At 39.8% G+C, this 24,537-nt stretch overlaps 1 protein-coding gene across 1 annotated transcript in view; it reads left to right on the top strand.

Moving 5' to 3' along the window:
* Positions 1–737: 737 nt before the first annotated feature.
* The window catches only part of ELK3 (ETS transcription factor ELK3), a 48,588-nt gene continuing 24,788 nt past the window's right edge, over positions 738–24,537 (top strand). The window contains exons 1-2 of the mRNA XM_090042873.1: positions 738–1,152; positions 18,948–19,156. Of these exons, the coding sequence (XP_089898999.1) occupies positions 18,950–19,156 (207 nt within the window). The 5' untranslated portion in view covers positions 738–1,152; positions 18,948–18,949. The remainder of the gene's footprint in view (positions 1,153–18,947; positions 19,157–24,537) is intronic.

Raw genomic sequence — 24,537 nt, 5'->3', positions numbered from 1 at the left:
AGGATAACCATCAGAGCTGTCCCTGGGTGTGTGCGGGGCATATCTACCTCTGTGGGGCCGGTGGGTGGTGAGCAGCCAGAGTGCTGCATGGGGAGTGGGGGAGAGTGAGTGGCCAGAGCGTGGAGTTGGGGGCAAGGGTGGCGAGTGGCCAGAGCACATCATGAGGTCGGGGTTGGCAAGTGGCTGGAGCACGGAGCCAGCAGCACATGATAGCCACAGTGGGGCCTGTACAGCATTGTCCGTGGGCCCTCCCAAAGTGAGGGGTCTGGGCCGGTCACCCTGATTTCTCCCCCCCCAGGACGGCCCTGGTAACTATACATTACCTCTGCCCAGGTACTAACCCATGTCAGAAAAGCAGTTATCCTGTCCCTGGGAAATTCACTGCACTGATCATGGTGTTTCCCCTGACCCCAGGGCAGTCCTGGAGAGTTGGCAACCCTGATGCTGAGGTTGTTCAATATCTGGCTGCACCCACTACAGACTCCTTGGGACAAGGGGTGTGACTCCTCCAACCTCTTGTAGAGCAGCGAGGCCACGGTGGGTGCTTAGCAAATAGGAGCTAAGACACAGATGCCTCGTCTTTGTCAACTCAGAGCCATTCTTTTGAGAAAAGTCGCTTATTTTGCAAAGCCCTCTCTTTATGCTTTTAGTAGCTAGTAGCTGTGTTGATGGGCCAAGTTTGTTGAGCTGGGTTGAAGCTCCTCCCCGGGGGTGTAGAACAGGAAGAGGTGGAGGTCAGAGGGAGCTGCTGGAGCTGTATGTGTGTGTGCGCGCAGAGTTACCATTACCATTTTACTATGTGTGTGTCTTATATTACAGCAATGCTGCACATCAGTGGCCAGAGAGAGGGGAGAGGGGAGGAAAAGCCTGTTTACACAGACTGCAAACCGCCTGGGGAATAATGCAGGAAAGGAAGTGAGCCGGCTCTCTGTCTGACTGCTCCAACTTCCTGCTCTCTCTCTCTCTCTCACACACACACCAAGGGGGGGGAAAAAAGAAGAAGGAAAAAAAAAAAAGGGAAAAAAAATCCGGATCTCATTACAAGAGCAACAGAGCGTTTGCAGGAGGACTGTCAGCATGGAAAACCAGGGGATTTTAGCCAGCTCCCTTTAAACGACAAGGAGAGATTGGGAAAAGCCCGGCCAATTCTGGGTAGGTGCAAGGGCGGCTGGGCTGGGGCTGAAGGAGCGCAACAAAGTTTGTGTGCGCGTGTGTGTGTGTGTGTAGGGGAAGGGGGAACTGGACAGGGGGTGCGTGTGGCCAAAGTGTGCGTGTGTGTTTGTGTGTGGAGGGGAAGCGGGAACTGGACGGGGGGGGTTGTGTGCGTGTCCGAAGTGTGTGTATGTGCACAGTGTGTGTGTGCAGGGGCAGGGGGACGTGGACGGAGGGTGTGTGTGTGAGGTGAGGGGGTGCGGACGGGGCACTGGGGCGAGAGGCCGCGGCGCCGGCCGGAGGGCGGGCAGGCGGCAGAGGCCGGAGGAGCCGCAGGCCCGGGTCGCGCCGGGTGCCCCCTCCCCTGCCGTCCCCGAGGTGGCGGCGATGTGGCGGGCAGGGGCCGTCCCCGAGCCGGCGGGAGGCGCGCGGGGCAGGGGCAGTCGGGGGGGGGGGGCGGGAGCGCACCCCGGGGCGCCCACGCGGGCTTTGTGTGCAGCGCCCACGCCGCGGGCCCGGGCCCGGGGCTGGGGCTGGGGGGGACCGGCTGCTGCAGCCGCTGCGAAGGGGCTTTAAAGAAAGCGGGGGGTGGGGGGGGAAGTGTCGGGAGAGTTTCTGGCTTGTCTGGAAACAGCAAGACTAATTGCCATGCGCTTCCGGTTTGAAACTGGCAGCAGACAACATCTTGAAAATGAGTCACTGCAGCTCACAAAGAAACTGTGGTTTTCTCCTCCCCAGGTTTATGTATTTGCTCCCTTTACAGTTTCCTTTGTAGTCTTCAGCCTTCTCCTCCCCCACTTTTTTTTTTTAGCTCCCCCCAAGCCCTAATTCCTCCCCTCCACCCACCCCCCTGGCGCATTTTGATTCTTTAAATTTTTTGGCTGATGAAAAAGAGAGAGAGACAGAAAGGGAGAGAAAGTGGAGAGTTGTTTTTGGATCTGGCTTTGCTGAAGGTTTAGAGGGACTCTGATGCTGCAGGGGGAAAAAGTTCCCTGAATTTTCCACTGGCTGCAGGAAGAGAGCCCATTTAGTCATGGCTAAGCAATGTCTGCACACACACCAACTAATCTCATTAGGAGTTTCCGTTCCCTAACACAGGAGGGTTTTGTGAAGCCCCGTCAGCCTTTCTACCAGGGCAGTTGAAAGGGAGACAAGTTACATCTTTATTGACTTGGGGGTGTGGTGGTAAGGGGCGTCTGTACCACACAGCATCTTTTCTGTTGTGAAGGCTTCGACCTTGGGGGCAGAAGGGGAGCAACGCTTTCAACTGGATTTCCAAACCAAAGGTTTAGTTTATCTAATGTGTTGCAAAGTCATCATTGGTTTCAGAGATTTAAGCTCGAATGTAATTTAGGCATAAGTACTTTTCCAAGGGGATATTCCAGAGGTTGCACTGGACTAAATGTGCCCCAGATGACTCTCAGGATCATATGCAACTGAAAGATTGGTTTTCGGTCAAAATGGCACTCTTGCTGATACCTACCATGATCCTGTGGTGGTAGGGGTGTTATATCTCAACGTGTAGTATTGTCCTTTTATATCATTAATTTACAAACGGTATTCAGTCCATGCATATGCCTTTCAGCCTGTGTGACTTGGGGAATGACATTAGCACCATCACTATTATTCTTATAATAGAGGCCATGCGAAAGAGGTGCTATTCAGAATGGGGACCACATTGCATAGGCAGAAAGATATTCTCCAAGTTCCAAAAAGCTTAGGTTACATTATAATTGCAAGTAGCAGGTTCTACAAAGGGAGCGTGGAGGAGACAAAGAACACGTCTTGCTATACAGGTGTTTTCTGACTTTTAAGAAGTATCCCAAACCATTGACCAAATATTGTGCAGTGCGTGAGATAGACAACTGATGGGTTATAATATACATGTGGTAATTACAAGTTTTCTCATTTGACATCCTTTAGTTAGTAAATCCCATGCAAAAGGCATGGAATGTCTTGAATGTCAGAATTCCTAACTGTATAGCACATCTTTTTGAGATGATCCATACGACTGCCTTTATTTTCTGTGTTCTGTTACGTTTTTCAGTACAGAAATGTTTTTGATTCGTGCTACCTTATGAGGCAACTTTATGCTGGTTTAGTACCCACTAGAGCCAGATTATTTTATGTATGGGAATACAAAGCTTTAGAAACAATGAATCAAATACAGAAAATACCTGATCACTGATCTTCCATCAGACATGATTTTTAGGCAGTAAAAGTTATTTTCCACTTCAGAGAGTTTGCCCTTCTATAAAAACACAACTTTTCAAAACACCAATGTGAAATGTCCCCAGATGTGTTAGGCATTAACTAAAATGATCAAACTATAATTCATGTAACATGCAAAATGATAGCTAACACTAACCATTACCTCTGTGTGAAATGTGCACTTTATAAGTTACCTATTACATTAAATATTATTGGAATTCCAAAATCACATCTGTTGAATCACTGCAGGCTACACATATATAAAATATATGTGCACTATATAAATTTTAATTCAGAATAAGTAAAACCATTGTGATATCCTCATAATGATATATTGCTATTTCACATACATCATTTGTATGTTCTAGACACTTGAAAGATTCAATAAAAGACAATCCATAAGTGTGTTAAAATAGTATTCATCCACTCAAGTATTAGGAGAAAAAGTTCACAATTTATTTTCTTCACTCTTGAATGATGTAATTCCCCTAAATTACAAAAAGTCTTTAAAATGTTTGCTTGTATTATAAAGATTACTGCATGCCTTAAATCTTTTGATTATAAATTTAAAACATTTGAGAAAAAATATCATTGGTTATTTAATGCATTTGATATTTGCCTCACATTTATAGTGTCAAAGTTGCATGCATTTTATTTTCTTCTCATTATATCTATAAATAAAGACAGTTCCATGAGTTGTACAAGGTAAAGAAAAAACTTGCTTCCTTTGGAAATCATGTACCCTTTTGAGATCACAGAATCCAGTCACTTACTGACACAAAAATAGAAACTTAAAAATATGCAACCTTCTTATTAATAGGTTGAAAAACACAACACACATGGACTTTTACTTTTTCATATCCTTTTATCTCAGGACAACATCCATTTTCCTTTTACTCATTAAAGTAACATACTACTTACCAGTTCATAATCATTCTTTTTTCTCTAGTCACTTGATGGTATTTAAAATAGACTAAGCGCTTCACTCCAAAGACTGGAGGTTTCTCACTTTTTATCCAGTTGATCTGATTGTGTCAGCTGTACCCTCTCTGTATTGCCATCCTTGGAAAGTGCTAACCTGGGAAACATATGACAGAGGCATTGTTATAGAAGGGTAATAAGGATCAACACATTCAACGTGACAGACACTGAAGTACAACAGAATTTAAATGTTTTGTGTTGAAACAATCATTACAGAACAAAAGCATTAATTTGATTGACAAATGTATGGAACCTCCAGTTTTATGGAGCGCTATAAGCACCCATGTGATGTATGACGCATAGGGAAGCCGAGTGATGCAAGATGCATGAACAATATGAGTGCGGAGTCTTAGTTTTTGGGACATGCATTTGCCATGATGCCGTATCAGTTTCAGGAGACTAAAAAGCAGCCTAAAATATAAGACTTGTCTAAAAAAAGGGGAATTGTGGTATTTGTTAGAGGCGGCCAAATGTACAGTTATCTGTAAAACTTGTTACCTCCAAAAAGTGTAATTATTAAAAAGTTTCTACCCCTCCCATGATCATCAAGTAGTACAATGGCAATTTAAAAAAAAAGCAAATTTGGACTGATCACACATCAACAGCCTTCCTCTGGGGCTCTTAGTTCAAGTCTATATTCTGTCTGAATATTAACAGACTGTTGCTTGTACGATTTTAAAAGCATGCTGTGCTGAAAATCTAACTGCTGGTTTATTGTGTGGATTTTTTTCCTCAATATTTTCCACAATAGGGAATCTTATAGTTCTGAATCATTAGACAGATGTTTACTTGGTCTGTGGCTTGCTAAATGAATCAACTAATATTCTGGAGACTGTTGAAAGCTCTTGAAGGACTGAATATATCTGTTCTCGTGTTGAACTATTTTGTTGAATTATGTATGATTTAAGAATTAGTCATAATTTGCAGCAGAATTTCAAGATGTAGTAACAGGAAGTCCAGCTCACTACACATCAAAATAAAATGCTAAATGTATGCAAAAAAACCCAGATGAAACATGCAGAATACCTTGTACATGCACTTGAAAAGAAAACACATTCTTCATTTCACAGCTGCCTTCTTACAGCATTACTTAAATAGTTATATTTGGATAGTTATATTTAACGGCAACTACATTGGAAGTCAAGTTTTTAAAGGATTTACTTGTAAGAGTAGTTTTTAGTTGAAAATTGTTTTCAGAAATACTGTGTTGCATTTTTAAGTGCAACAGAGAAACAAAAAGCCCATCAACAAGCAATGGATATGATTGTATCACTGACCCCATAAATATTGGTTAATTCAGTATAAATGAATACCCATGAGTGTATATGCATGTATGTCCTTCCGGTGAAGTTTTTATTTTAAAATTAGAATGGTGTGCTGAAGCCTACCGTAATTCGTGGTCTGTTCCATCTTTGAGATGGCCATGATCTCTCAGCCTCTTATATACGGGATATTTGAACATATTTTATGTACATATACCACAGTAGGCCAAGTTTACTTGAACACAAGCAAGTTAAACTCCTTAGAAGTAATTTTTATGGACTCCTATAGCATCATGCTTGTTAGTACCACTTTTACTTTTGGCCCATTTGCTCTCAGGATGCTGCTGCAGTCTGCTTTCTTATGACATATCTACAGAATGGCATCTGTGCACTTTAAAGTAGTGGAAATCATGTGGAAACGAGTTAATTAAGGATTGCCATGCTACCACATGCTAAACATGTATGGATTGATATGGCTCAGGGTCTGCTGAAGGTGTGGGAGAAGGAATCCTGTTGCAGGCCACAAATTGCTATGCAACTAATCTCTGACTCTGTCAAGCACTTAAGTGCTCACTTAATTTTCAGCATGTAATTATTCCTGCTAGGGCACGTCTACACATGCAGTTCATGCGACTGAATATACTCTGGCTTAATTTGAGCTGGAGTAAAGTAATCCCAATGTCACCATCTGCACGTGCATTTAAGCGCAGTAATTTACTGCACTGCTAGATACCACTTATATCTGACGGGACTATCTGGCAGCCCAACCCTGCGATTGGCCTGCAAAAGGGGCCTCCTCAGGTTGACTGCCTCCTTGAGTGGAGTAGACCCCTACTTATAAGGGTGCATGAGCTGGTGGTCCTCTTCATGGGCTTCTAAAATTCTATCTCATTGAACTGAATCACTTGCAACCTTTCTGGGCCTATGTATTTTTCCTATTCAGGGCTCCCATATAGAGCAGCTTTACAGCCTACTTTGACATTGTTCCAAATACAAGTTCGGTACATATATTGCTATTAACTTATTCTCTTTAATTCTGATCTAAAATTACTATATAAATAATACTAACTAATTTCTTTGGATTTTTAGAATGCATCTACCTTATTTTTATCCCAACATTGTAGGTAGGGTTTATTAATATCATGACTCTAAAATAAACTTGGTAAGAACAGAGAATATTCCATGCATCCCTACCAAAACTATTCAGTGTTTCCCGCCAGCATTCACAATACTTTAAAGATCTAATTTTTCCTTAGCTTGATTTTGCTCTATAGTTTAAACTATTGTTAATATAAATACTTTGAACCATTTTCATAATCTTCCCAACCTCACTCTTGATTTTCAGTCTTAAAAGTCACTTAGTAATTAGTATTAAATGACACAAGAGTGTCACAGTTCACAGAAGCTCTAGCTTCTTGTCAAATACCAAATGCCAGCTGGAGTTTTTCTTGAAAAAATAAGAAATTGTTTAAAATGCAGTATTTTATATTTGCATAATAAGAAATATACTTCACATATTTGAATAATGTAAGTCTATCCTGTTGTAAATTTTATCCTAGCTTTGCACCACGACTGATAGAAATCTGTTTTCCAGATGTACTATTACAACATATATTTCTCTTAACTGGTGTGGTGACAGCCCCTCACTGTAATATCTCCAGATCTCTCTTTATCATCAGTTTGTTAGTACTTGGTCAAGTATAAGCTTTCTGAGAAGGGTGCTGATTATATCTGTATAGATATATAGATATAGATATATATCAGTGGTACTCAGCAATGTTCCTATTGTACTAGACATAGTACAGACACAGAAAAAAGTTTGTGTCTTACTACCACTACTACCTTTTCCCAGCAATTCATAGAAGAATCAATCATACTAGTATCTAGAAACTAGGAGCAGATTTTGATATCAGATATGTTCATGAAATGAAGAGAAAATCCATTGACTTTAGAGAAGCTGTTCCAAATTACACCAGCGGAGTAACTAAGATCAGAATTCTGGGCTTAACTTTCAGATAATAGGGCAAGACCTCGGTCTTTGTGCAGTCTTCTGAAGTTGGCTTTTTGTTACTTGATAACTCAGAGCTGACCCAGTTGTCCTGCATGGTCAGCTGAGAAGCATTCTTGACTGAAGTAGGGCTGGCAGAGAATGTGACTTCCACTGCTCTACTCCAGCATTCTCTAGGTGCTGAAATGCTCCATGGAGGCCATGATAAGTGGCTGCAAATTAGACCAGCATGAACACTGCTTTACTGTGTAGAATTGGCTAAACTGATCCTTAGGCATGCCCAAGATCAGCAGGGCATAAAGGTGGCTATGCAGCTTGGCAAAACTTGAGGGGAAGTGACATTGTCTGTAGATTTTATTTGAAGAGAGTAACCTAGAACAACACTTTATCCACTTTTTAGTACACAGAGTAATGATAACTGTTAGGTATCCTGGGCAGACACTTGAAACCTTAATAAACAAGCTGGTGAATCAATATTATTTCTAAAGCTGCGTGACCCAAACTCTTTTTCTACAGTAATGTTTGCAGCAATTAATTGTATGATCTCCCTTCCTCTGTCTTCTTTGTAGTTTGCAGCAGTCATAGGAAACGGTCTAAGTTTACAAGATATGATCAAATAGGAGGATAATGACCAACTATTTTGTTTGTTGAAATAGCACCTCATACCGCAAACTATAACCCTATAGCTATTTTAACTTTTGCCAGAAGAAGCATGCTGTGCAAAACCTACTTGTCTTTTGTGAAAAATCCTGGAGGCTGCAACCTGAGTGACAGTTTTTTTCATTAGGTCAAATCATAACATTAGGGTAAACTAGAACTTAGATAATTCATACCTCAACTTTTCTAGGTCAGTGCTGTATTTGAGAAAAGGAGGAAGAAACCTTTGTTCCTGGAATTTGGGATATATGAGTACATGCTAGTGAGTCTTAATTTGGGGCCACATTGAGAACCCATTACTCTGTTGAACAGTTACTCGCAGTTACCCAAGGATGTCAACAACTGTGATCTGTACTACTTGTCTGAGTAACCATTCCCCTGTGTAACCATAGAGGGTTAGTGTATAATATCTCTCAATGGAACACTGGTTCCTTTTATTGGCCTCTGTGTCTGGAAATATCTGTGTGTGTCTGTAGATTGTATGGCAAGATTCAGTAAATGGTAGTTTTTAGTTTAATTGACTGAATCGCGTTGCGACGTGAGAGCACACAGGTAAACTGCCTACATTACTTTATAATTTTATGACTCATCTTTCCTAATACAACAAATTCTGAAAATTCAGCTCAGTCTGCCAGCGTAAGTTGCCATCAACTTGCGATGTTTCAAGTCCCACTGAAGTTGCCAGCCACCTTCATCTGAGCCAAAGCTAAACTACTGGAATTACATTGCTCTTAATTTTGGCCATATCCTTTCCATTCCAGGAAAAAAAAAAACCCTGTTCATTTACTTAAAGGAAAAATCAGTTAAAACTGGAAGATTTATTTAAAGATTCTAAAATTTAAACATGTAAGAAGGAATAATGATGTATTGATGCACTCATTAAGCATTCATTTACTCTTTATAGCCACCAGTTTTAGATATTAAAGTTCTGTTTCATTGCTTTGTCACAGAATTGGAAGCTTTAAACAGTAGGCAAAGAATAAGAACAATAGTAGAAAAGTATTTTTTGGAGTAATCATCATTCCATATGTTAAAGTAAATTTCTTAAAAATAACTGTTCCTACAAATACCTGGATATTGCTCTTACACTGCTATGCCTTCAACTCTTACTACTTTATTTTCTTCAAATTTGAAGAAAAAGGGCCACAACAGATTTACAATGAAGTGGCAATGTAATTATAACTGTGTCCCACTGACAGACAAAAATGTAACAAAGAAATTCATATGTACATAATAAAGCTACAGTATTGGCTTTGAACCTGGAAGTCCCTCAGACTGAAGCTGGGTACATTGCCAGGATGCCACAGATGTACACCACATGAGTAGATGAAGGAAATATTCCAAGGTGAAATTTTGGAACCATTACAGATTTATGTACTTCTGTTTATGGCTAGCCATAGAAATAGTTGTTTAAACAAAATAGTTGTTTAACAGGAAGGCAACTAGCCACATTCACTACTGATAAGGGTTTGAGATTGCATTCTTGTTAAGGGAACTTCTTGATCCTCATCCTTTTGAGACTCTTCACAGTTTAAGAGTTCTGGCATCATCCCTCAATTTTTGGAAGGGACCAGTCCTTCACCACATTCATTTGGAGGTTGTGGAATTCCTCCCCTCTGCATCTGCATCTGCATCAGTCCATCTTTCTTTTTTAAGCAAAGCCCTACTTAAGATAGTGTCTTTCCTTTGGAACTACTGTTGGCCCTGTATATGACAACTGCTCTCTTAATTAATATGTTATTTTTGCCATTTAAAATTTAATTTTCTATTGCTATTGTCTATGTTGTCCATGTTGTGTTGGTTTAATCCTTGTCGATTTGGAGGAAAGACACTCATTTGGGGAAAATTACTTTTAAAGGATCACAAAAGGTGAGAGTTAAGATTTGATTCCACACAAGTGGTAGAGCATATTTAACTGTTGTAATGTGGCCAAGCAGAGCAGGCATTCTTAAACATCTTTCATGTATGGTAATATTACTGTACTTTTAAACCATCTTAAAACTTCTATGTGGGGGGCTGTCTTCAACTTTTTCTAATGTTTCCACTGGGTGGTGCTGCAGGAATTCCTACCTTTTGACTTGAATCTGCATTTCCCAGAAAGATGCCTCTAAAATATAATAGGAGGAAGTCCTGATTTAGAAATTTTTTGCAGTTTCAACACAATAGAAAACTCTGAGGATGCTCTGACAGGAAACGTTACAGTTGCTGGATACGGAAAAATTACCAACACACTTTATCATGTATTAAATCCCTAAATTGGTGTGGGAATATACTGCAGCATTTCTTAGATTTATTGACATTTAGTAAAGAAAGTTCTGCATGAAGCTAGTACTGGGATATTTACACAGTTGCAAACTTTTTTTTCAAGAGCAATTAAATTAGTAGTAAAATCTCCTTTGCTGAATATTTGACAACGTTTCTAAGTAAACACATTGATATTTGTTTTTCCTCCATTTTGGCTGAATTGCTGACTTTTCACCAACCACATCCTATTTATCATCCTTGAAACATCTCTGTTGAGAAATATAATTTGAAGACTGACTCAGACTTTTGCCTTGCTCTTGGAAAATGTTCTTTTGCAGGCATTTGAATAGTATTGGCCGCTGTCTTTAAAGCTAGCAGAGTAAATCAGTTGTTGCACAGACCAATATCAAGAGGAAAATGCAGCCATAATAATTTTACTGATTATTCTAGAAATGAGGTCTGTCTAAAATAAAAATCATCTCAAGTTTACTTTGGGAGTCAGCTGTAAATCAAATGCACCCCAAAACGTTGATCTCGAGAATACTAACATTAATTTTTCTCTTTACAAAATGTGTGTGTCTTGTCTTCGGTTTGGAATTGCATAGTAAAAAAGAAAAAAAATGGAACAAGCAGGACATTTGAAAGTTGAACTTTCCATACATATACGCACCATAGAATTATGTTAAAATACAATGTCATATCTAGCTGAAGCAGCTAGATATGACATCTGTACATACTTTTCTCCATATTAGTTTACTTCAAGCCTTGAGTAGTTTTGTAATACATTGAATGATTCTGGTTATTTCAGTGAAAAATGCATTCCTTTCCAACTTGCAAAATGATCTGCTGTCTTCTCAACATTATGCTATTTAAAAAAATTAGTGATATCTATTCAAATTTCTCGGTATTTCTTGCAATCAGTAACAATTTAGAAAATAAATATCACCAAAATAATAAACTTTAATGTTGTTTTATAAGTGAATGAAGTAGTCATCTCAAGGGTTAATACAAACCTGAGACATTTAGCAAAATAAAACCAGAGCTGCAGTTTCAAACTGGGACAGATGTAGGAGGCCAGGTTTCCTGTAGCCCATTTTCCAGTTTCCTGCCTGCAACCTGCAGAAATAGAGGAAGCTGAATGCTAACGTGAATGAAAACCTAACAATACACAACGTCATTCTGCTCAGAGAAACGTGCTGTTAGCCACACTTAGGATACAAAGGCAGTAAACGAATGCACAAAAAATACACACAGGTTTCTAGATCGGTGGAAAAGACAACAGACATCTGGTTAAAGACAAATGTTAAGTGTCTGCAAAACAAGTACTTTTCCTGTAAAAGATACGCATGCACGTGCATGCGGGTGGGGGTGGGGGGGTATGTGTGACGTAGTTGTATCTTTTACAGCCGTCTTTGTTACAAAAGGAATTGATCATTTCTTAATATATTTAGTGAAATTGATTTTTCTGCTCTGGCCAGGCCTCTGCTCTAATCCTTTTCATGTGCATATTTGATCGTCACCAGGAATTCCAGCTTTCCAGGGCTACTGCTAGCTGAGAATGCCTGTGACTGCCTCCTAAACTCTACAGATTTAACTGATTTCCAGTAAATTATACAGACTATGGAGCTTTCCAGACAATTTCTCTGTTCCCCCAGGTTCCACACCTCGATTACTGTTCTTAATCTCAGGTTTACCTCTGTGGGCTTTCTAAAATCAAGAGGAGGTTTCTTAGTCATAATGAATATGCAGAATCCCTGCCCAAAGACTTTAAAGCTTACACTAGTTCTTGCTAAGGTTTGTAGCACTTCCTAAGACTTTAGAAAGGCCTTTGAGGCAGAAGCCTCTGAGAGGGGAGAAGAAGGTGTGGAACCTGAAGGAACAGAGAAAATTTTGGAGTGGGGCAGAGTTGGGAATATTACCTGAGAAACCAAGGACTATTGCAGAGTTCCTGAACACCACAGGAGCTACTTTCCTGCATCCTGCCTCCCAGGTCTAGTTCTCTCTGTGCCAGGGCCTCTCACAGATCTTGGTATCTCCAGAGTATTCTACTTCCTGCTTCCCAGTTCATCATAACCATTTAAGCAAAGATAAGGCTTCTGTTCAGCTTAACCTCAACTCTGAACTTCCTGGATTTAGGCTGGTTTCCCCTACCCTCAGGTTAAGCCTATCAGTTTACTTACATTTTTTGTCTAGAGATGCATGTAAATTATCCTCAATGAACCACAGCAATACAATGCAACAGTGTGCATGTGCATGCAAATAGTAATTGTCATTGCTGTTTTATTTTTAGGAATGGACACCATTCATAATATCTAGACTAGAATAACAAATAGTAGTCTAATTAGGGTGTGGTGAGTAAGGCTAGCACCAATTTAGAGGGCATTCCTACCCACCCCACCAGACTTCCCAAAATTGCTAATTATGCCTCTGTTAATGAAGTCCTATCTGTTCCCATTTGCTGGCACGTATTATCAGCACCTGAACTCTAACAGAGGGAGGAAAATGCTAATGTTGAACCTCAATTGTGGATTCTAGGGTACTGCTACTTCTCATGTTTCCTTTAGCTATACTATTATGAGCCCCTGGTATGGAGTAGCATGTTTGAATAGAAGAAGAATGGACATTGGTTGGTGCAGCTGAGATCTTAATCTGAATATTGTTACAGTTGTGTGAGAAGTGGCTTACATGATTCCTTTCCCATGTAATACTGCGTTTCCAACTATAATTGTTAGCATTTATTAAAACAGTAATTGTTTATATTAGTGGAGATGAGGGAAATGTTTTAGACTGTTCAGCTCATTTCCTGTCAGCGTAATAGATTAGATAACACATCTTTGGCGAAGTCCATCGTATAATTCGTGTAACAATCCCTATAATTAACAAATGTTAAGATTGGAAGGTGGAACACTTAAAAATTAGGAAAAGCCAGAATAAAAGTTACTTGTATGAACTTAATTTCTTTCTCCTTTGGTATATATATTATGATGATGTAGCATTTTAATAGCTTGGCTGCTTTTTAATTTTTCTGTGGGATCTTTGTCTTAGTCTAGTTTGGAACTTAGGTTGGATGTTACTCCTTGGGTGAGTGGGTATTTATGTTTGTTTTATTTCCATCATTCATTTTGTGGTCTCTGTGTTTACAGCACACCTTCCAAACCTTATACTGAGTATAGAATTAATATTTTGAATGTTAATTAAATATTAATAGAGTTGAATGAAATTTGGAATGTCCATCCCCTGGAAAATGTCAGCATCCTAACATTTGTTTTCATCCCAAATTGGGATTAAAAGTTGAAAATTAAAAATAATGGGGAATGAGAAATCTGAACATGTTCTGATACAGCCCTTTTCAAACAAAGAGTTTCAAAATTTTAACTCTAAACAAAGTATCGTGACATTTATCTAGTTCAGAATTTGTCTATCTGTTTTATTTTAAGCTAGTCCAATATTAAACTGTATTTTCTAAGAGTTATTTATTGCTTCATGGCAGTTGCAGGTTGGGAGCCCAGTGGATGCTATAATCCCTGATTGAAGTGCATCCTCTCTAATGCACTCAGTCAGTGGATTCCCATGAAGCACCACTCAGTTCAGTCAGAGGAAAGGCCTCATTGCATAATAGGGAGACAGTTTCAGCAAGGAGAATATGTGGGTCCAAAGTAATATTCCCGTAAAGCAGCATACTAATAGGGAAACATACTTTCATGTTCTATTGATTTAATTCTAAAATTAAATGTTTTTCTTCTATTCAGAAAAATGAAACATTCTAATTTGAGTTGAATTATTCCAAAATTAAATATTTACATTCTTCTGGAACAAAATGAAATTATTTTGGCAAAATCAAGATGTCCTTGTGAAAGCTAATACAGTGGAAACATTTTTAATTGGAAAATCGCCTACTATTTCTATTTTTTCCTCATACAAAATGGGCTTTTCTGTCTTAATTACTTAAAATGTTAATTACTGTATTTATCCAAATCCAAGATGACTTCGGATTTAAGATGACCCTCCAATAACTAGATTATGTATATGGAGGATGTGTAAATTTGGTATAATTTTCCATGAATAGAATCTAATTATTGGAGGGTTATCTTAAATTTGTTCCCCCACAACTGGTGCAGTGGGGAAAGCAGTGCCAGGGTGCCAGGCAGTGGGGTGGAAGGCAGTAGGGGAACAGGCAGTGGGGGAGGCAATCGAGGGGGCAGGCGGTGGGCAGGCAGGGGAGTCAAACAGCCAGACCTTTGCCCCCTGCCATCTGCTGCCCCCACCATATGCCTCCTGTGCTGCTTGTAACCCACCTCCCCATGCCTGCCCCCGGCATCTACCCCTCTTGCGCCCGTTACCCCCTCCTCCCCCGCCCAATGCCTCAGATAAAAGAAGGGCTAAATTCAGAAGTTGTCAGCAGAGTGTGCCTACTGGTTACAGACCCTCCAAAATAGTTCTCCTTGTTTCCTCCTGCCTTATTCTCTTCCTGGCTCCTAGGCCTCCCCCTTTCCTCCCCACACTCTATAGCTCCATGTATTTTTCCTTAACATTGTTCTTGCAAATGCCTGAATCATTTTACCTACAAAAAATATTCTGAGTTAGCCACCTAATGTAGAACATTTCCATCCAAACAGTTTGATTTTGGCAAAGTTGTGAGCAGCTGAAAACAGGATCTTATAATGGAAAGAGTTGGGAAACTCTTAGCTGAAGGTGCTATCACGAAAGTTGTTCAAAAGGGCTGAGTGGAGATGATAAGTGCTGCCACAGAACATGCTCCTAAATTAATTATGGTCTAATTAAGCTTTCCTCTGATATGCCTGTGGAAGATGTAGTCTAGATCAGCAGTTCCTAATCTGTGGTACGTGTACCACCAATGGTGCACAGACCAGCTGTTAGCAGTATGTGTTAACAGATCTATTATAATTACTTCCTATGACAAAAGTTTGCTGGTGGTACTTAAGGTTGTATGGTTTTAAATTGGTGGTGCACAATTGGTCAGAGGTTGGGAACTGCTGATCTAGATCTAGAAGCAAAGAAATGTGCAGTGTATCTCTGAACTCTTATAGCAGTATGATTTGTGTCCTGCTTGTGAAGGTTGTGTTGGTGTTTTCATAACCCCTTGCCCTTTTAAATCTCTTCTGCTGAAATTCTAGCTATGAGGTCTTGGCCCAGGGGATTTATGTTACAAAACTCTAAAACAAATTATATTAAGCTTTATTTAATTTCCCAGATTGAAAAATAGTGATTTTGGATGTCTTGTCATTTAAAAAACGCATCAGATGTAAACTGAAATCGTGCAAGGCTTTTCTTTGTAACATTATTGTATTTGAATGTCTACTCTAAGCTATACTGTTTTTTAGCAATGTGACTATATATGCCTACTCTCTGTGAAAAAATAAAGTAAACCTTTTTAACTCACCGGTGTGTGTGTGTGTGTGTGTGTGTGTGTGTGTGTACGTATGTAAGTACATACATACATACATACATACATACATACATACATATATAGAATTACCTGGTTAAGCATGATGTTCATTGCATATACAGTATAATTTTCAATATATCTATTTATAATCTTACAATTTCTCATACCCTACACTTTGGTAAAACAAAAAAAGGATTTGTACTTACATTTAACATTATTTTAGTAAGTCAATGTGGTGCCTTTGATACTGCCTATATATAGCCAATTTTAAATATGTATTCTGCATGATCTTAAATACAGGTTTATTCAGAAGATCAGAACGGCTCCCCATGAACTTCTGCACTGTCATAGATTTTATAATTATTATATTACTCAGCTGGGAATACATATTCCTACTTTTTGCATTTATTCTGCAAATCCAAATACAGTGGAAGAATGAAACTTGTACAGGGAAAAGAAAACTATGACTAATTTAGCAAACCCCATTTTGCAAGTGTGTTTTTAAATAATTTTGAACAAAACAAGTTCCCTTCCATTTCAATTTGCTTTTCCACTAAAAATATTAACTAAATACTCGAATGTCTTCGTCTTCAGTGGACATATTATTTTTTACTTCAGATTAACTGATTTGTGTTTATCATTAAAACTTTCATTTTAAAAAATTCAGTTTTACTTAAAGTGGGATCCAGTAGATTTTTTTTAATGAGTAAAAATAAACTAGTATTAATTCTTTAATATCCTGAAGAATATGATCGAAGCGGAAAACCTGGAGTCCAGGGAGCAGCTTGTGCAGATCATTTCACATACCTGAATAGTTAGAAGCTTTGCGCCCTCCTGTGGCAGACAAACGAAACAGAAATATAGAGCCTTAAATTTATTATATGTTCTACCTATCTTATAAAATGATCCAAGGATCATAGTGAACCTGACCCAACCCTATTCATTTTGTTCCTAGGATAATTTTCACTTTTCTAGACTCAGATGTAGGCAATGACTCTTCATTTGATTAGCAGTGGATATCCATAAAAACCAAGTTAACTTGATAATACTGGGATTTTAATGTCTAGATTAGACACAGGACAAGGTCAGAATTAAACCTGGATCTTAATTAAAGGGCTAAAAAATATTGATTTAGTTACTCTTATAAATGTTCTTCTCTTCTGATTTGACCTTAGCAACTAATTACTGGATTTGGACATCTGGAGTCCCAAAAAACAGAATGACCAGCACTAAGCTGTTATGTACTATATTGTGCATTGATACATTTTAAAATGATTGAAAATTAGAAAAAACATTTAAAAATGAATTTTCTAGTTTAAAAGATCAATTGAAAGTGAATTTTTGATAGTAGTAATTGCCTCACCCTTAGTGTTAACAATCCTGAATCTTAACTTGGGTTTGTATATGCTAAATTACAATACAGCCTCTTTTAAGGTTCCAGGTTCTCCAATAACTGTGCAAGCAGTTGAAACATGTATGGGGAGTATTAGGAAATATTAATTGCAAGGAATTGCTATGCAAGGAATTGCACAGCTCCATAGGAATTTCATTGTAACTGATGTTTAATTACTGCCCATTTATTTCAAAGTAGCATCGAAAGTTTAGAGAGGTCATCTTGTGACAAAATCTTTATTTATTAATTTAAACTGTAATATTCATCACATGATGTAATTTGATTAGGAAACAGACATAAGCAGTAAAATACAGTAATACATCATTTGACATTAATGGAAATGTGGAATAAATGTAACTTAAGCACCTCACAAATTAATGATTTAGTTACTGGCCCGAACTACGAACAGTACAAATTAAGACACGAAGTAACAAACGGTGACAAAACAGCAGTGAAAGGGAATTGGGGAGAAAGAAGAGGTATTGCAGTGATACAATTATGCAGTTACTGAGTGAAGATGTGCATAATTAGTGGTTTTACTGGAGGGAGGATAACAACCTAATTGACCAGGTTTTAGAGTGCATTCCTTGGGTGGGGACCTACATGGGGACAGCCAATGGAGAGGCAAGCAGATGTAGTATTAAGACCAGCATAGTCATGCAATGAGAAGCTATGCTTAAACTGGATGTAGTAGTTATAGAGGAGATGGTAAGAGTGTGTTGTAGTCAGAATAATGGACAATGATGATTTTTAATTATAATGATTTTTATGGACTGTAAGTAGGCAATAGGGTGCAAGGAAGCAGGAGGGAGTGAGTGGTCTTTGCAGGAAGAGATGGGCTGCTAAGGGTCTGGAAATGGAAACTGAGTTTTTGTGAACCAAATGTACATTATTTTACCTGTTCTTTACTCTGCTTTATCACCCACCCCCAAATATAATGGGGAGAGAAATAAGAATATTACAACTAGAATTGTGACATAAGAGTGTTTGGGGGGGGGTTTGGTGGGGGGAGAGGGGTTGGTAGTTTTGTGCTTAGAATGGTATGATACAGTAGTGCTTAAGCTTTTGGTCCCATAGGCCAGATGAGTGGCTTGGAGCTGGTCCATGCTCACCAGGATTAGGCTTTGGGGCCTGATTTTGCATCTCTTCCACCACTGTGTCCTGGGATTGGGCCTTGGGAGCCTAGCACTACCTCTTTCCACCTCTCCAGCCAGGGTTGGGCCTTGGAAGCCTGGCACCATCCCTTCCTGCCTCTGTGTGCCAGGATTGAATCTCAGGGGCCTGGCACTGCACCCTCCTAGGTCTTTGCACTGGATTGGGCCCTGGGGCCTGACACTACTCCTGCCTGGCCCTGTGAGCTGGGATTGGATGCCTGATTGAGTACTCAGGGCCCAGGGCTCCCCACAGGTCTGGAAGTCTGATAGCAGAATTTCTAGACCCATGGAGAACCCTGTGAGCTGGATTTGACCCATGGGTGGGGTGTTAAGCACCCCTGGTCTTGTACCACTTGACACTTCTCTTTGCTAAACCAGGGAAAATTAATTCTACAGAAAAGTTAATGTTGAGATGAAACTGGAGCTTAAGTCTGTGCTATGCGAAGTTTCTTACACTGACCTCTCTCCTCTGTCACAGGTATGGAGAGTGCAATCACATTGTGGCAGTTCCTTTTGCAATTGTTGCTGGACCAGAAACATGAGCACCTGATCTGTTGGACATCCAATGATGGCGAATTCAAGCTACTCAAGGCAGAGGAAGTGGCTAAGCTGTGGGGGCTCAGAAAAAACAAAACAAATATGAATTATGACAAACTGAGCCGAGCTCTCAGATACTATTATGACAAGGTAACGTTTGTTATTCTAAAACAGACTAAGAAAATAGAAGCAATAGACTAATTAAGAAATGCCAATATTTTATCTTCATATAGTACCTTTCATTCTTAAAGATCTCTGCACTGTAAACACAGGGCACCACTGAAAGCAGCCACCTTTGTGGCATAACGACAGCTAAGCGGCATACAGTAAAACTCTACACAACACTTCAGTGGACTGTGGGTGGAAGGGAATTTTGGCCAAGGATTACTTTTACTGATGCTTGGATGTGCTTATTTACATGACCACATAAGACCTTTTGTAACTTTTGATGACAATAAAATAACTATTTGTAATGGAGAGTGACTGTTTGGTTATTACAGCATATTTAAGACCTCAAATGAAGAACTATAGTAGAGAACAGGAATGCTGTAATTGTAATAGTTACAATAGTGACCTCACTGCCAGGCTGTCCACTCACAATAGAAAAAGTGAACAAAAGAAGCCAGTTAAATTCCCAATCTTGAGATCTTCAAAGCATTCAGCAGGATCCACATGACTGAGACAATATTTGGCCAGTATTTTGGTAACTGCAACCAATCGTTCCTATGAAATATATCTACTGCCTTAGTAGTTTAGGAAATGTCACTGATATTCTGGAGTAAACGATAAGTCTTTAAGGGTGCAACTCACTGGCCATTGTATTCAGTGAGAACGTGTCAGTTGAATGGACTTGATATGAGGCTCCAATTCTTTTTGGTATGTCGTGTAGTGAATGTTAATCTCTGAATCATTTTTAGAAATCCTGTTGCTTTCCAATATTACTCCACAGGAATTTCTCTGTAACTGATCACTTGTTAATGCTCACTTATACTTAAGTATGTATTGATACTTGTGAAGAAATGTATCTTGCTTTAAATAATGGTGTAGATTACACATTGATGCACTTTGTCACAATGTGGAAGGGTATGTTGTTGTGCACCTTTCTGAAATATTAATAGGTGCATAGAACAAATATAACCTGTAGCAAGAAAAGCAGTTGACAGGATGATATCAGGGCAGGGGTGCACATGATCATCTAAAAGCAGGTGTTGTTCTCCCCTAGCCCCTTCACAGGGACATTTCAGGCCGCAGAGTGACAAACTTACTCCCAGTCCTGGGGTTATCTTGAATAGTAATTACAGAGTATAACTTCAGTGCACAGTCCCTCCTAAAGTCAGATGTTTGTATGGCTTCTAGTAAGAGTTCTCTGTCTCTGCCCCTATTTCATTCTGAGCAGAGTCAGAGCCATTCTGGGAGAATTAACCATGTCCAGTAAGTAAGTAGAAATGACATTGCATTTTTATGCAGGTCACAAATTCTTACTAATAAGGTGGATTAACAGGAAAGCCCTGTGTCCATACACAGAACCTCAGGGCTTCCACCGTGTGTCTGTAGCTTTACTGTATGCTTTTCACTGTAGATGCTTTTCCTCTTATTCCACCATTATAAATGAATTGTGCTGTTCTCCACAATTATACAATGCCAAACAAGTCCAAACTGTGACATTTGACCTCATATCCTCATTCACATTCATGTAACAACTTGCATCATTTGCAAGTGTTGGATGTGGCCTGGAGATTTACTGGGTGTGACTGTAGCATCTACTTACGTATGACTTAAATTTTGATGAGTGTCTCTGGGCTGCAAATTAGTTTCTAGTTTATCAAGCAGAAAATCCAGATGACGTTGTATAAATTAGTGCCATTCTGAATCACGATGTCTTAGGTGGTAAGCTTCACACAGAAAAAATAAGCATAGGGTTGGTGCAGTGCTGTTAACTTACTCTACTGGGCTGAAATATCTATTTGATACCATCCTATGAAGGTGTTTTCAACCATGTGGTGTTGAACTGAAACCCTAAATAGCAACATCTTAGATATTGTTTTTTGTAGATATTTAGAATATTCCTAATCAGATAGGCACAATATTGGCGTGATTTTCAGAAGTTTTGAGCACTCACCAATCTAGGTTAAGTCAGTTGGAGCTAAGAGTGCTTAGCAGCTGTAAAAATCAGACCAGCATTGGGAAAGTCATCAGGTCCTCATCATAGGTAAATCATACCATAGGAGGAGTTTCTGTGGCCTTTCAAGCTGGCATCCAGTTTAATCATCTACTTTCTGCAGTTAGATGTGGCAATGGCAGGATGGAATATACAGAGAAAAAGAGAACAATGTTTAATATAGAATTTGTTTCAGTAGACTGGGGACAGCAGACAGGAGATTGCTTGAGGGAAAATTCTCCCAGATAGGGTGAAATACAAGAAAGGTAATTAAAGAACACCACACTGACAACATTACATTTTATAGTAAAGTTCCCCTATCTGGATATTAGATTACCATATTCAAGGAGTCTCCACACTGTTTTTTCCAGCTCCATTTGGATTATTGAGACTGTTTCAGGTTTATTATTCTTTATATGACTAAAAATACAGGCTTTTAAATTAATGCACTAATGCTAAGTATTCTTACAGTTTTTAGGCTGTTTTAGATAAGTAAACTAAATGAGATGAGATTATACCCCGTACATTCAGCTTAGTTTTGACAGGTGCGCTTATCAAACAAGGCAGGGTAAACCAGATTTATTTGTTGCTAAACTGAGCACAACTATAGTTGTCATTCATTATTTGTAATACACTTACCTCCAAGAGGTCCTCTTGTACTGGGTGCTATCCAACTAGTTTTAACAAAGCAACTAAAATATGTTTGCTGCATCTGAAGTCCTATTTGTTTCTGTTTATTAAGCAGAGTTTGATAGACTGGGTTTGCTACATAAACAAGACATCTGAAGGAATTATTGTTCTAGCACAGTATTGATACACCTTTGGTGCTGTAGTTTACTAACAACTTATTATAGTAATATTTATGGCTGTATATCAGCAATAAGTCTGCAGGCTTGCTTCAGGTTTCTCCCTTAAAACCTTTCAAAAGTGGCTAGGGATGGCAAGCACAAAAGGACTATTAGTTAATAGTGAAGCTGATATTCTGGTTGCTCAGCATGGTCATTTCCCCCTCACTAAGCAGTAAGAGGTTTCTGCTCCACATGAGGACCTCCTTGTCATTATCCAATTCCAACCTTTTTGCTTACAAACTGGGCTGGGATCTGTGCAGAAAGAGAGCCTGCTGGGGAATGCACCCTGCTAATGTGGCCCCTGCACTATATAGGAGATTCCAAACTGAAGAATAAAGCCATTGGTTTAATGCCAAATTTATGTTGTGTGAAAATAAAAGATAAATTATTTGACCTGAGATCTTTCTGAATTCTTTTTTTCTTCTTTAATCCTTGATACTGCTCCATGATGTGCATTTCTTCTTCTTTTGCCTCCATTCCTGGTATGTGAAGCAGTTACCATTTTAAGTCAGTCCATTTTCCCTTTCTTCCTTGCTGCTTGCTCTCTTCTAACATTTTAATTCAGAAATTCTGGGGGGAGTTTCTGAATCTCTTGTCAATCTCCGCAAAGATGCCAGTGTTGTGAACCTGCCTTCCCCACATGTCATCAGCCCAGGTCAAACCCAGGACCAAAACCATGCTGTGTAAATTAAAGGACTAACTCAATTAACTGGCAGCAGTAGAAGAATGTTACTTTCTATATGGACCTGTCAGAGGCTAGCAGGAGATATGTAACACACTGTGTTACACTAATCATAGAATCATAGAATCATAGAAGTCGGGTCGGAAGGGACCTTGTAGATCTTCAAGTCCGACCCCCCGCCTGGGCGGGAGAAAAACTGGACTCAAATGAGTCCAGCCAGGTAGGCATCAAGCCTCTTCTTAAAGACCCCCAGGGCAGGAGCCAGCACCACTTCCCTAGGAAGTTGGTTCCAGCTCCTAGCCACCCTAACTGTGAAGTAGGTCTTGCGGATGTCTAATCTAAATCTACTCTCCAATAACTTGTGTCCATTATTCCTTGTTATGTCAGGGGGCGCTAGGGGAAACAGTGTCTCCCCTAAACCCTTCTGGTCCCACTAGTGAGTTTATAGACAGTCACCAGGTCCCCCCTCAGCCTTCTCTTGTGAGGGCTGAACAGTTTTAGGTCCCACAGTCTTTCATTGTTGGGTCTGCCCTGTTGTCCCTGGATCATGCGGGTGGCCCTCCTCTGGACCCTTTCAATGTTGTCCACATCCCTCCTGAAGTGGGGCGCACAGAACTGGACTAATACAAAAGCAGTGGGGAAAGGTAGATTGCTGGAAGGTTGCAGACGAGGCAGGGTACTGCTGCAGGCTTTGTAGAATAGTAATACTAGGTTAAACCATTCTGGTTTTTCAGGGCAAATCAATAATGAAGAGCAAACTTCAGTGGTCAGGGGCTGGCAAAGCAGGAAATACCTCCCTGGCTTTAGAATCATAGACATTAAGTGTTGGAAGGGACCTTGAAAGATTGAGTCCAACCGCCCTGCTCTGGGCAGGAATACTGCTGAGATCTCGGGAAGGTGTCTGTCCAACCTTCTCTTGAGGACTTCACCACCTCCTTGGGAAGTCTATTCCAGATTCTGGTCACCATTACCATGAAGAAGTCCTTCCTTACATACAACCTGAAACCATTCTCTAACAGTCTATGACCATTGCTCCTTGTCCTCTCCTGTGGCATCCTAGTGAACAGTTTTTCTCCTGGCTCTGATATTCACCTCTTACATACTTATAGATGGCCACCAAGTCCCCCCTCAGTCTTCTCTTCCCCAGCCTAAACAGTCCCAGATCCCTTAGTCTTTCTTCATAAGGTTTGTCATCTAGGCCCTTAATCATTCTTGTGGCCACGGCTTTTACTCTACTGTTGTCAGGTCAAGGGAGATGTAGATTCTGGAATTTAGCAAGACTAGGAAGGGTTCATTAGAGACTGTGCTGGATGTGCCTTCAGTGGGATGCAAGGAATGGAAGCTTTGCCTGACTTGAGTGACTGACAGATGGTATAGATTTTAGGATAGAACTGAAGGAGAAGACCACATGGCAGTGATGGTAAACAATACAGTCAATTAGCCTGGAAGTGAAACAGAGGAGAGAAGTGGGATATGAGAGAGAAAATCAAAGATAGTCAAGCATGGGGTTTTTAAGATAGGAGAAACTAAAGCATGAATTAGAAAAGAGTGGGAAGTTAAGAAGGCAACTGATGGGTTAAGAAAGGCACAAAGGAGAAGAAATGGGATACATATGGGTTCCCTGGAGCAAGTAAAAAGGTGAGAAGGGCACAGATGAGCTGCAGCTGTGATGGGAGAAAAGAGTTGGAGGAAACAGGAAGATAACATAATGGTACGTTTACACTGGCATAAAGTTGGATGAAGAGCTTGTAAATCACTGTGATTCTTTTAGGTCAGTGGCTCTCAACTGTTTTAGATAAAGGCACCCTGAGGAACTTGCAAGCTCTTACTTTTTACTCCTTTT

The sequence above is a fragment of the Crocodylus siamensis genome, chromosome 4 (assembly GCF_052110815.1).
Source record: "Crocodylus siamensis isolate JL-2025a chromosome 4, ASM5211081v1, whole genome shotgun sequence".
Taxonomy (NCBI): Eukaryota; Metazoa; Chordata; order Crocodylia; family Crocodylidae; genus Crocodylus; species Crocodylus siamensis.
The sequence above is the reverse complement of the archived record's forward strand: the minus strand, read 5'-3'. Positions and strand labels throughout refer to the sequence as shown.